Source organism: Medicago sativa, chromosome 3, assembly GCF_051527215.1.
Source record: "Medicago sativa cultivar Bolivia chromosome 3, Bolivia_mono, whole genome shotgun sequence".
Lineage (NCBI taxonomy): Eukaryota > Viridiplantae > Streptophyta > Magnoliopsida > Fabales > Fabaceae > Medicago > Medicago sativa.
The window spans coordinates 48,138,933-48,153,212 of record NC_140751.1 but is presented as its reverse complement, the minus strand read 5'-3'; the positions used below and the strand labels follow the sequence as shown (position 1 = coordinate 48,153,212).

General features: G+C 30.8%; 1 protein-coding gene across 6 annotated transcripts; it reads left to right on the top strand.

Moving 5' to 3' along the window:
- Positions 1 to 1,883: 1,883 nt before the first annotated feature.
- Positions 1,884 to 10,803, top strand: LOC146937858 (agamous-like MADS-box protein MADS1). Of its 6 annotated transcripts, none has more exons than XM_085751945.1 (9): positions 1,884 to 2,185; positions 2,528 to 2,762; positions 7,119 to 7,200; positions 7,430 to 7,491; positions 7,580 to 7,679; positions 8,410 to 8,451; positions 9,265 to 9,306; positions 9,448 to 9,623; positions 10,587 to 10,803. In XM_085751945.1, exons 2-9 carry the CDS (start codon positions 2,539 to 2,541, stop codon positions 10,588 to 10,590), a joined length of 732 nt encoding a protein of 243 aa, XP_085608071.1. In that variant the 5' UTR covers positions 1,884 to 2,185; positions 2,528 to 2,538; the 3' UTR covers positions 10,591 to 10,803. The 6 variants fall into 6 exon arrangements, with proteins under 6 accessions (XP_085608071.1, XP_085608075.1, XP_085608074.1 ...); XM_085751947.1 differs by having other exon boundaries at positions 1,949 to 1,967; XM_085751946.1 differs by having other exon boundaries at positions 2,139 to 2,267.
- The last annotated feature ends 3,477 nt before the right edge of the window (positions 10,804 to 14,280 follow it).

Here is a 14,280-nt window from a genome sequence, read left to right as displayed (position 1 = left end):
TTTATCAAGTAGTCTATTAGTTATAAATTCATCTCTTTAAGGTAAATAAGTAATGTGATTGAGTTTTGAACTCGTCTCCAATATATTTTCTGCAATGTCTCTATCACCTTAGCTAAGTTCATAAGAACATTACGTAACAATAAAAAAAGTCTTTGTCATAAAAAATGTATAATAAATACTTCCATGTCATAAATGAATAGACTACTAATAAAAAAATGACCACAAAATGAGATGGTGGATCAAAATTCTGAAGAAAAAAAAAGTTAAATGTGTGACAAAAATTGATTTTTAAAATAAGAGGACCAATACTTCATATTTTAGAAAAAAATAAATAAATTCAACAACAAAATTTATTACATAGATGGGAGAAGTATAAAGAGCACTTAACCCACAATTCAGAAAAAGTACTAGGGATACTCGATCTACAGAAAACCCAGACCCGATCAAGTATTTAGACACAAACCCCATTTTTTCGTACCAGGGAACCGCCTCCAAGAGTTTAATTTGATGTTGTCAACGATCTCTACGATCTCCTAATTCTTTGAAGAAAAAAAATGTATAAAGCCTTCCAAATCTTCTAAATTGTGGCATGTCAAATAAGTGTTAACCCTTTTAGGTGTTTTTTCCTCCAAGAAGAGGATGAAAAGTAATCAAGGAGCGGGACTACATTTTTGGAAAAATCACTAATGTTCCAATCAACTTAAAACTCAAATATCATACTGTTATGGCAAAACTACATCTATAAAACAAGTGATCCTCCGTTTAAAGGAACCCCAAACACTAAACATAATTCAATCTGACTCCCTCTGACAACACTGCTCTTCTGTTTAAGTTTCCACGAGTAGGAAGTCTTTCAAGAATAAGTTGCCAAGAAAATATTTGGACCTTTTTTAGAGGAGACAAAAAGAAGCTTTTATTAAATTAAAATGCATCATATAGGACAAGCTATGCTAAGCTGGTGCTAAATACATGGCAAGATCAAAATCTCCATATGACAAATCCCCCTTAGAAGACCTTAAACAATAACAAAGAAATAAGCAAACTCCAAGCCTCCTATACAAACCACGATCAAAGCTCCAGCAACCTGAGAGAACTCTAATATAGAAGAAAACTAAACCTAAATCAAGGAACAAACTTCAGCTAAACAGACCAAAAAATTGGCCAAGAATCGAATAAAAATAAAGCATCTTAGGATCTTGCTCCTTGCCACTAACAAGATTCAAGACAATCGAATACAATGCGAAGAATATCTTTTGCAAATCCGTAGCTAAACGTATAGGATTTTGAGATTCAATCAAGATAGCTCCTTTTAAAGTGCAAACGGTGTCCAAATTTCCCATAAACCCTTTGAACACACCGCACTCAATTGTGAAGAAGAAATGAGTTTATTACATATATCAGGATTTAACGTGAAAACATTTGGTAGGGGACCAAAAATACATTTAGATCTCCAAATTAAATTTAACAGATGTGCAATGGTTCCATTGATGATCCAAATCTTACTCTTTATAAGGCTGTCTCGTACATAGAGGGCGTTATTTATTTTTAGTCTATTGCTATATCATTTGAACTTCTATTTGATAAAATTTTGGTTGGCTAATAATTTTCTTAAAAAAGTTTAAGAATCAAAAAAATAAAAAATGATGTAGGGTACAGTTTCAGGGTGGAAACAAATGTACTATCTAGACATTCTTTGGAGTAAAAGGCCAAATATTTCAAAATCCTAATCAAAATGGCTTCTTTTTCTTTTTTGGTTCCCTCTTGCCGTACTCTCTCTCTCTAAGGCAAAAAAATTTGTAGCTTGAGAATTTTGCGTGCAAACTTTTATGTTCATGTCCCTATCATTGAAATTATTTAATCAAAAACTCCACATTATCAAAGTCACTTTCATAAAGACCCTTTCATATTATCTCTCTCCTTTTACCCATACATGAAAAAAAAATTGAATGGCTAATGGAGATTGAAAGGTGAATATCAAGTCACCCTCTATTTCTTTTTTTTCTTCTTTAATTCTCCAACACGAGAAGTTAAATTTGAAGTGTGAGTTGGCTAATTGTTGGAAGGTCTATTCTCAGTCCATAAATACCTCTCTTCTAGGCCAACCCACTTCCATATTTTGCAACCATTCAACCATAGTTGTAGCTTTACACCAAACAACTACATATAGCTAGTGCAAATTCATAAGGTATAACCATTGCTTAATACATATAGTTATCCTTGTTTCTTTCAAATCTTGCCCTAAATTTTTCATTCTTCTCTTTTTGATGGTTAGTAACATGCAAAAATCTAGATCACACTAATTTTTGCAAGGAAAAAAAAAATCCAACCCCTTCTTCTTCTTCTTCTTTGATTTTTTCATATTTCATTATTTTTCAATTTAATTTTTTAATAAAGAAAATTAGATGTGTTATAAAAGTTTCATATTTCAATGGTTGAATGGATTATAAAAATTAAATAAAACATTAAATGATTGAATAAGGAAATTAGGGATTAACTTGGTTTTTGTAAAATAACTTGAATTTCACAGCTTTACAAAATATGGAGCTACCAAATGAAGGTGAAGGATCTTCTCAAAAGAAAATGGGAAGAGGGAAAATTGAAATCAAGAGGATTGAAAACACTACCAATAGGCAAGTCACCTTTTGCAAACGACGCAATGGATTGTTGAAGAAAGCCTATGAATTATCTGTTCTTTGTGATGCTGAAGTTGCCCTTGTTGTCTTCTCCACTCGTGGTCGCTTGTATGAATATGCCAACAACAGGTTTGAGTTTACACAATTTCTTACCTCAAAATCTTCAAGATTCTTAGTTTTTTTCACTACAAATCTTGATGATTCTTAGTTTATCTTGATGTTTGTTATTAATGGAAAATACTTGTTAATTTGTCTTCAAATAATGTATTTCAAACTATATATATTGACTAATGATATTTTCTAATCAAAATAAAGAAATATTGATAAATAAAAAAACTTTGTGGGATTTATGAGGTCAGTTATACTTTTAAGTTCAAAATGATTTCCAATTTTCCTCAAACTCCAGTTTGTCAATTTTTTACTCTTTTGGTGTGTATCTTATTTAATTTTAATTTTATTTTTATTTTGTTGTACAGTTTTGATGTGTTTGTTCTATTTGATCTCTTGTTATTATCATGCTAGTCCTTTTGTTCTTTTTCCAATATATTGGAACTTTGAAAAGTTTGCAGATCTGAAATAAGAGATAGAAATAGGAGTTAAGAATCTATACATAATATAGAAGAACAGAAGTAACAGCTTTAATTAGGGTTAGAAAGATTTCTAGGTCAGAGATCTTAACTTGTTCGTGTATATTCTCCCATACTATTAACCTTTTTTCAATCCTTTTTCGTTTTCTCTCTCTTTCCCTACATATGTAATCAACCATCAAACTTAGAAAAATCTGCCAGAAAAAGCTGTCATGCACTCATTGACCCTCTTCATTTCCATCATTATTCTTTATTGTCCAATTGTAAATTAGGGTTTCAAAATTTTCACTGGTCACACTATAATCCCTTCATATCTTTGTTAAAAGGAAAAATAACATAATCCCTTCATATCAATTAATCTATAAGGCAGTCCAAAATCTGATGCATACAAATTAGATACCATTAAGTAATTTTAGTAAAAAAAAAATGTTATTTTGTTAGCTAAATGTTATTTTTTTAAAAATAACAATATTATTTCTTGATTTTTCTTTCAAAAAAGGGTATTGTAGAATATTGGCAAAAAAAATCAAGTTTTTCAGTGTTTGTTCTCAATACTGTTAGGTTTGTTTGAGTGCTGCTCAAAAAAAAAAAAAAGGTTTGTTTGAGTGGCACGTACTCCATTGATCACTATTATAAGGAAATTTTCATCTTTTAGATTCGTTCATTAATTGATGAATTTGGACTATAATATAGTTCAAATTTGGACTATAATATAGTTAATGAATGAACTTGAAAAAAAAATATTTACTTATAATAGTGATCGGAGAAATTATTTGAAAAAATTCTTCAAGATGTAATTATGAAAGAGGTTAAAATCAAAAATCAATATAGTTAATAAATGAACTTGAAAAAGAAATATTTACTTATAATAGTGACTGGAGGGATTATTTGAAAAAATTCTTCAAGATGTAATTATGAAAGCTGTTAAAATCAAATAAATCAAATAAATCAAAAATCAAATATTATGATTTGAAAAAATGTCAAAGATTTCACGTTGTTTTCAGACTAATAATTTACTCACTAATTATCTGTACCTATATGTTGATCTGTAAAAGTCTAAATTTTGTTCCCCACCTTCATAAATTTAATCTGTCCTTTAGAATATGGTCTGTAGTTAGGGTTTCCTAACCAGCATGGGTTTATAAAGTGTCCATGACTCATTGTTTTCCACAACAAATTAATTTCTGGTAGAGATAGTTTTGAAAATATTGTGCAATAGATTTTCAAATTCATTTATTTTTTTAAAAAATTATTTGTGTAAAAAAATCATAAACTCAATTCATACTAATGGAAACTTATTTGAATTTTTGGTACAATACTAAGGACAACAAAGACATGATTTTATAGTTTTTCACTAAGGACAACAAAGACATAATGATAGTGTTATTTTTCTGCGGGGTCTTTCATTTTCATTAATTATTTTTTATAAAAAATAATTGTCAGGTTAATTTCTTTCAAATTTCAAAAGAAATTATTTATTATTTTTTTCTGTCAAGTTAATTTTCTTTCTTGATCTTTAGATTTTTACCCTCTGCATCTAACGTGACACTATGATATCAAATTCTAAAAATAGCCACAAGAAAAGAACCCTTCTCTTTCTTATGCTTTTCAATTTCTTTCATGCTTATGGAAATAAAGCTTCACACTTGACGTATTTTCTCTACCTACTATCAATAATTTATTTTGGAAATTTCATTAGAAAAGAAACTTTACATTTACATTACACTCTTCCTTATATGAATAAGTTAATTATATAAGACTCGTTGCAAAAGGTTTTACTTTTACATTCTTTAGAGTTCAAAAAAATGAAACTTCATATACACAAGTTGTGGTCATTGAGTTTGAACTAGTTTATGTTGTGTAAGAAATTTTTTATGATAAAAAAAGTGAAAAGAAATTAATGAAATTGTGTACGGTCCAATGAAAAATTCTGAAGTTGATGACACTCATTTCTTACTGACACAACATCTTTAGTTTTTCCGAAGCTAAAACAAAAATCATGTATACAAATCTTTAAAGGGTATTGTGGTAATCGAGGTGTTATATAAGAAGAGAAAAAGGGTTCTTATTTTAGTTGAGAGCTAATGACATTTTTGGATCATTGGCAAGTTAGGCTTTAATTATTAAAAAAATTAAATTGTGATTTCCAGTTTCTAACAAAACATTTCTATAATAAATTTCGAGCAAACAACTATTTTTAATTCTTGAATACACTTTTCTAGAAAAAAAACATCATTAATTAGAGTATAGGGTACCCAAAATCTATTACAAAGTCTAAATCAAATACAATGAAGACATGTGTGTGGGTAAATCCACCAATTGGAAAAGAAAAAAAAAGTTTCTTTGTTTCTACTCTTCCTATGGGTTAAATCAAGATCATGACGACCACTTAATCCGATCTACATGGGGTATTTCAATCATTACGGAGAAGACGGTCACAAATATTCATAACCAAGAAAAAATACATGACAAAAGAAACAAACCAAACAAACAAAAAAACTATTTAACGAAACAAAGGAAGGATTCCATTACCCAATTATAGAGGGTGCAAGGAGACCCAAAGGATTTACCTAAAAACAATTTTGAAGATAAGAACTTACTATTATCCACAAATGAATAAACATGATAAGTCAAATGACATAACCATCGTCCACTCAAACCAGTTAAAAATCTTATGAGACACTTAAAGCAAGATCTCACATAAAACAAACAGATGATGCGATGAATTGAGAGAGAGTCCACACCAAACACAATTTGCATGATCAGCATCAAGAAGAACCCTCAATGAAGAAGATTTTGCCAAGTATGGGCCTTATCTAAAAGTAGATTTCAAGATAAGTTAATTACTTTTAAATGTGCCCAACTTTTTTACACTTTAATCAGAATTGGTCGTTCAACGTTTGATAGCCTATCTATTGGAGCACTTTGATGCTAGGTTTACATCCGTCGATCGAAGTGAGAAATTATTTGTAGGTCACCCAACCAAGACAATTTATCCTCCTTGAGAGTTAGAGTGACCCCACCAATTAAGATTACAAATCCTCTTAAAGTTGTTTTCCTCAAACAAAAAGAGTTGTTTGAGACTCGGACAAAAAAAAAAAACTCCAAATCATCTTCAGTAATCTGGTTGAGAACCAATCTGATAAAGAAGAACCCTTCAATGAAGAAGATTTTACCACCTAACTATATGTAGATTTTATTCCCTCCTTTCAAATCTCCCCATTAGAAGCATCTTTGGATCCAATTAATAAGCTTCCATACATTCTAAGGCATATTTATGATATATAGAAAGTTATTAGTATTATTGGATTGGTAGTGTTCTAGGTAGTAGTTTTTTGGTTTTATTTCGGTAACTTTGAGTTTGATGACTTTATTGACTTTGTCTCTATCTCTAACCTTATCAATCATTGTTTCTCATCAAAATAATTTGTATTAATGATTTATCTATCAACTAAATACACTAAAGTAATCAAAATCATCAAAAATCAATGTCACTCCAGTATTTTTCGTTCCTTTTCTAGCGTAGTGTTTGTATCTTTATCTCAATTCAGAGCATTTCTTGTGCGTTGGATTGGGGTGTTTTATAATAAAATTTTGCTGATAAAAATATAGATAGAGTTATTGTCTTGATTTTTTTAAGTGATATTTTACAATATTACCAAAATGATAGATAATCTTTCTCAATTTCACGTAATAATTAATTGACCAGTTTCCTTATTCTTAGGAAAATGTTAACAAGAGCCTTATTCTTATTTATTAAATTTAGTTTAAATTTTTGTTTAGTTTATCTCAAAGACCTAATATATATTTCGGAGCAAAAATTAGCTACATTTATGTGTTATATTGCTAATTTCTTGATCTGTCCTAATATTTCTACAATTGCTTGTATTATTTGCAGTGTTAGAGCAACAATTGAAAGGTACAAAAAAGCATGTGCTGCTTCCACTAACGCAGAATCTGTATCTGAAGCTAATACCCAGGTACTTAAATTTATTCACATGATTTTATTTTTTTTACAAGAAATTTATTCACATGATATCAATTCAAGTGTTGATTTGATTGAAATAGAGAGAACACATAAATATATATATAAAAATACTTAAAACCATATAATATATGGTGCCTCATGTAAATGTTTTGTAACATTTTTGTTACTTTATAATTATCATCCACAAGGTTGACCCACTAACACTATTTTTCCAATATTAGTTTTACCAGCAAGAATCATCCAAATTGAGAAGGCAGATTCGAGATATTCAGAATCTAAATAGGTCAGGTTCTTTATTTCTTATATATTTTTCGCAATAGTTTTTCTCCATTAATTAAAAAATTAATAAGTATGAGTTATTTTTTCTGCAGACACATCCTTGGTGAAGCTCTAGGATCTCTGAGTCTCAAAGAACTAAAGAATCTCGAGGGTAGATTGGAGAAAGGTTTAAGCAGAGTTAGATCTAGAAAGGTATATATATGATGTTTTTAACCAAAAAAATATGTAGAATTATATCAACTCTATTCTGCACAAACAAAATAACTCTTGCATTATACACAAACTTGTTTCCACCATTTTATCAATAAATTTCACAATTAAATTGAATAAAATATGATGAGATTTATCATCCAAGGGTAGACAATAGATTTGTGCATAGTGCAAGAATGATTTGCATGTGCATGTTAGACAAAACCCTAGAATTAATATACAATCAACAATATGACAATCATTCAAGGCATTTGATATAAGAAAAAGTTATGTATATGCCCTTAAAAATAATCAAGTCTTGTTCAAAAAAAAAAAATTCAAGTCATATACCAAAAAAAAAAAAACAGAATGAATTAACATAAAATGTGCAAAAGTTTGTAATAGCTAGCTTGGTACAAGAATTATTTGAGTTAATATTTTAAAATTATATTTTTTGGCCAATTAATTGTAATTTATTTGTGATTAGCCTTAAATTTCTTTGGGTTAGCTTTTTATATTTGCAGTTGGGTTTTTTTTTTTTTGACAAAAATAATATTTCCAGTTGGGTTAGCTCTGATTTGGCTGCTTTGAAAAAAATAGTATGATTTTACCAAAAAATATGAAAATTAACATGATAAGTCATAGTTTCCTCCTCCTTCAAAAAAAAAAGTCATAGTTTCCTCCTTGTTAGATTTTATTTCTTTTGGACTTATGTACTTAAATGTTTTTCCAGCATGAGACGTTGTTTGCTGATGTGGAGTTCATGCAAAAGCGGGTAATATTATACTGTGTGTTATTTTTATTTATTTTAACACAAAATATATTTATATGCAAATGATGAAGTGAGTATCATAGATACTTCAATAAGATATAATTTGGTTGGTCCCGATTAAGTTTAACTATCACATCTGCAAACTTTTATTTAAAATGATGTTAATGTACACCCTCCGGTCACTATTATAAGCAAAACTTTGTATTTTAAATTCATTCATTAAATGATGTATGTGGTCTACAATAAAGACTATATACATCATTAAATAAATGAATCTAAAATGCAAAATTTTGCTTATAATAGTGACCGGAGGGTGTATATATTTGGTCTCCATTTATAGTCAATATATTAAGTTACAGTCACTATACCCTATATGAATATATTTCGACCCTACATATGTAATTAATTTCAATATTATCTCTGCAGTTATAGTGTATGTACTAAATTGAAAATGATTATCATGAAACTAAAAATATAGTGTTTTTAGTTCTTATAAATGAAATTACTCTTTAAATTTTGTTTTATACTTTACTGTATAGAAAAGACGGATTTGGATTCCCTCCTATCAAGTAACTCCGTGACGTGGTTAAAGATCCGTGACACAGTTACATATTTGGATCATCCAATTTTAAATTAATGGTTCAGATCATTTAGAATTAATTAATTGACTGTGTAATTTCATTGTTCGATCTCAAATCAACGACCAAGATCGCCTACAACGTTTAATGTAATTGTGTGAACTTGCTACTGAAATAGTTAAATTCCTGTTAGATACATTCAAATACTTACATAGTAAATTTTGTTGATAATTTGCAGGAAATTGAGCTGCAAAATCATAACAATTATCTACGGGCTAAGGTCTCTCTCATTCTCTTTACACACACAAGGGCACACTATGAACCATTGAGAAATCACGTTTATAAAAATGCATTGTATTTTTATTTATAAATGAGTAAAATGAGTAATGATGATGATGAAAAAAGTTGTTGAATGGTGCAGATAGCTGAACATGAGAGGGCTCAACAACAGCAACAAAATTTGATGCCAGATCAAACAATGTGTGATCAGTCCTTACCTTCATCACAAGCATATGACCGAAATTTCTTTCCGGTAAATCTTCTTGGATCAGATCAGCAGCAGTATTCGCGTCAAGACCAAACTGCGCTCCAACTTGTGTAAGCATTCATATTCATCTTCTAGTATATTAACTATTAACGAATAAATTTTTTAGTATCATTACAATAGTACCATGTTAACTTTGATGGCAAGTATTAAATCAAGGGGGTCAATGATCACTGCAAAATTTATCGTTTTACTTTTACTTTTCTTGGAAACTACTTTAGGATAGACTTCCTACAAAGAAGTTCCTGACTTTTACGTATTAAATCAAGGGGGCCTTGTATGCGATTTGTTCCTGACTCTGCATAATGGTGGTGATGCCGAATAGACTACTCTTTTTTCTAGCTTTTGTTCTTTCATAGTATAGCGTTTGTCCTTTCCGAGCCAAATATAGTTGTTAACGCAGAAGTTGTGTATCGGATTAAACTTCTGGCATGACAGTGATTTTTCGGCAAGAACTAATTCCTCTTACTGCTTTTAATATTAATGGTGTGTAAACTTTATGGAGTGTCTATCTAGAAAATAGCGCGCGTAGGGAGGGGTGCTACCATTTTCTGGTGTTATCAGTTTTGTATTTCATTGCATTGGATTGGAATATCCCTTATCTTCTGTTAAAGAATCTTTGTAGTTGCTTAGTCGGCAAGTTTGGACCATCTGATTGTCAACAAGATCAGATGGTCTAAACTTGCTGACTGCACGAACTCCTACATTGGACCAATTCGTTAAACAATGGAATATAATTTTCTTATATCATCTAGCTTGAAATATGTTGTACTTATAGTGCTAATTAAAATGAAGTAAATTTCTGCATTCTAAGGAAAGTTGTGCTAATTAATAATATATCAAGAAAATTAGAAAAAGGGACAGGTAAAATAATTTTTCTGTTATCATTTTTTGTAACAAACATATATCTACTGTGATTTAAGCAAATTACTAATTTTGAAATGACTGTACTATACTTCATTGTTTTCTCATAAGATTGGTATGTTATTTAATTAATACTTCCTTTGAAAATGCAGGTGATGATATATATGCTGGAAAAAGGCAATGGACGTTGTGCAACAGTCCTGAAACCGTTTATTAATCTACTTGAATAGTTGCATGAAGTGTGTCTATATAGTGAAGAACCATTATATACATGCCTACTTTTACTAATTAACTATGCCTTTAAGTTAAACTAGTGTTTCATATAATCATATTATTTATCGTATCTTTTAATAACAACTAGTTTCTAAACCTTACTCTTTGTATTTTTCTGCAACTATAGTTTCGTAAAATTGCTATTTAAAATGAATATTTGTTTCGTAAGCTCAACTCATGTGGTAAAAAGTTGTGGAGACATTTGCTACGATGGGGTGTGGGTTTGAACCAGACATTTTTCTTCTCCACACTTTATGTATGTTTTACGGTTCAACCCTAAAAAAAAAAAAAAATATTGTTCGTAGTTGTAAAATTGAAATTTGAATGGGAGATTTGATATTTAAAGTCAGGAGTGTGAGATTTGGTTCGATGTGACTCGGCAGCGCTTTTCTGAAGATTTCGCGCAAGTTTTTATTTTTATTTTTTTATCGATGTTGACGAGGGTGTTGGTCATAAAGGTTGAGAGTGTTCATGAGGGGACGGGGAAAAACCGTCTGTCTATTTGTGGTGGTGTGATTTGGTTGGGTCCCTGTTGTTTTGTGGCTAGTCTTTTCCTTTTGAGTATCAAATGACTATGGTTGAGGGTGTGGTTTTTAATTAATAGGTGGTTGAAGAAGGCTGGAGGGTACCAGAAGGAGGGCTGATTGTTAACGAAGTTCTTTTGCATGGTGGTGAGGTTTTGGTTGTGGTGATGATGATTAGGAGTGTGTAGGTTGTTTTTGTTTTGGGGGTTTTCCTGCTTTTCTTCCGTTGTGTGCTCTGGTAATCTTAGAAATGGGTACATCTCCGCTGCCGCTTGCTTGTGCTGGTTTTGGGTCTTCAATTGGCTCATGGATTGATTTTGGGTTGTTCTTAGTTTTAGGATGTTTTCGAGCTAAGTCCTTTTCCCATCTGCTATGTTTGTACCACTCCACTTGTTGTCTGCCTTAGGAATTTTATTCGAGATCGGGAGTTAGTGTTTAATTAGTTTCAAATTTTATGGTTGGTTATGATATGTTCTTCGGTAGACTAGACGTTGAGGGGTGCCTTAGTGATTTGTTTCTCAAATTTGGTGGGTAGATTGCTTTCGATTCGAGTTTGGAAGTCAGTTTATTGACTCAAATTTTTTGGCTTGTTATGGTGTCTTCTCCGACGAACCTGGAGTCGAGTGGTGGTGGAATTCAAAGAGTGTTAGAATAAGTTATTGTTCAGGTTTTTAATTGGGCTCAAGTGGCGATGAGAAGTTGAGATTCTATTTTCAAGGCTTTTGATCGGTTGGATGGTTTTTTGGAGGGGTTATGGTGAGAAACGGTGGATAGGTGATTGAATTTTGTTTATGTGGTCACACACAAGAAAGTACAAGGGTTTGACTTTAATTTAGGTGTTGATTTTGATTTTGGTGGTATCTCTCAGTTTGAGTGTTCCGTCTATACACAACGTCTTTAATTTATAGTTTCTATCCTTCAATCCCTCCTCATCTTATACAGAGACTTAGATATTAATAAATTTTGTCATTAAAAAAGAGGTATTTTAGGTACAAAACTTTAACCATTTTACCTCCAAATAATTGCATGTTAATTTGTATTAAAGACATTGGATGGACATTGGATGACTCCAACTGCTGAGAGCCTTTGATGTTGGAGCAGTTGATAACATATGGCTTTAAAAACAAAAAGAACCAAGCTCTTAGTCCAACAAGAAGTTCCTAGGTCGATACAACCAAATTAATCTTAATCTTTTAAGTTTTAAATTCTTAACGAAAATATATAATATCATGCTTACAAAAATTAACTGGAGTAAATGTTTATACTTTTTTTTTTATTTGGCAATGGCAAAGCCCTACAAAAATAATATAAGTAAGGTTCATCACAATTCGACACCAAGGATATGTTTGATTGGGGTTGGGAGGTAATATTTGAAGCAATGACAAATTTTTTAGAGCAATTAGAGAGTTCTCTCTTTCTATGTAGTCCCCCCTTTGAGACTTGGATCCTCTCACATGAAATTTGCAACGCAGGAGGTCCAATGTTCATCTCGAACATTCAAGAATTCTGCTCTTTACCTAATACATTTTGCTCATTTTCAACTGAAATTTTAAAAATGCTCATGTGTGAGTTAACTCACGTTGGTGTTAATTCTGCATGACTTAACTCATGCTACGTGAGTTAACTCACACTAGTGTTAAACTTGTTGTCTGCTGATATATCAGTAGTTGCGTGAGTTAACTTCGCGCATAGACAATTTCATCTTTTCAGTTCGGAGCGAACAAAAACAGTTGGGTGAAGAGCAGTATTCATCATTCAACTGTTTTTTTAATAATTGAAACTACATGCGGTAAAAAAGACAAGGAATGAGATTACACACGAGAAAGAATTCACTAGAGAGGATCTCTCCCCACCCCCCCTAACTTTGTATTTTAACCAAGGATGGTCACACCTCTCTAGATTGAGTCGTTTCTCAATCATGACATTTTTTTTTTTGACAGGCAATCATGACTTGCATACTATTTCAGGCTGATACTCTTTTGTCTCTCCCTCTTTTTGGATGATTTTTCTCTTTTCATTATAGGCCTAGACTTCTCTTTTCCTACTTTCCTTTAGACATTCTCTTTTTATTTTATATATACTGCAGACATTCTTCTTTCTCTTCGGTTATTTATTAGTGATTAGTATGCAGTATAATAAGGTTGACTAGCCTTCTAAAATAAAGAGATGTATTGTGTGCATATTTGAAGCAAATGGACTTCACCTCACTTATATACACTTAATTTGTTATTCTGTCCCTTATTAGATGACATGTTTGACAATGTACACTTTTGACATGACATCCTGTGACCGTATTTTTATACTAATATACAAAGATAAATAAGTTGTTGGATTCGTCTCGATGAATATTTTCAAAATATTAAATTTTCATAATTTTTTTAAATAGATAATTAAAAATATTAAAGATAAAAAATATGCATTGGTATGTGTCAGAGTCAATTATCTAATAAGTGACAGAGGGAGTATTATTTATCTTCACCGAGGTGAGAGAGATTATTTTCAAAAGAGTTAACAGCAAAATCAAATGTGTCTCATTCTTTAGCATTCCAGGAATAATAAAGTCTATATGAAGGGGAAAAAAAGGTTATATGAAAGCCTAAAGTAGAACCAACCTACTTGTCTACCATAGCACAGCAACTTCAGATCTAACACAACAATTTTCATTTATCGTAATTCATTTTTAAATCATGGATATCTATTTTACATCAAACAAGTGTCAACAAATAACATCATCATTATCAATGTTTGTCAAACAAATCGAGTATCATTCTAGAAAACCTCATATCTTGACAAATAAATTTAGTGGTGTATGATTCATGTGAGTTTAACGCAATTGGTAGGGATATTTCATATTATATGCAGGGATAGGGGTTCGAACCTTGGACACCCTACTTCTCTACATTTAAAATATGCGAGCTCGCAACTAGGCTATTGACTAAAAAATATATATATTGTTGTATGGGTATTTAAACAATGCAATACTTAACATTTTTTCTTCTGCATAAAACACACATGTTTTTTAATTTACAAATGGTTAGTATTTATTTTC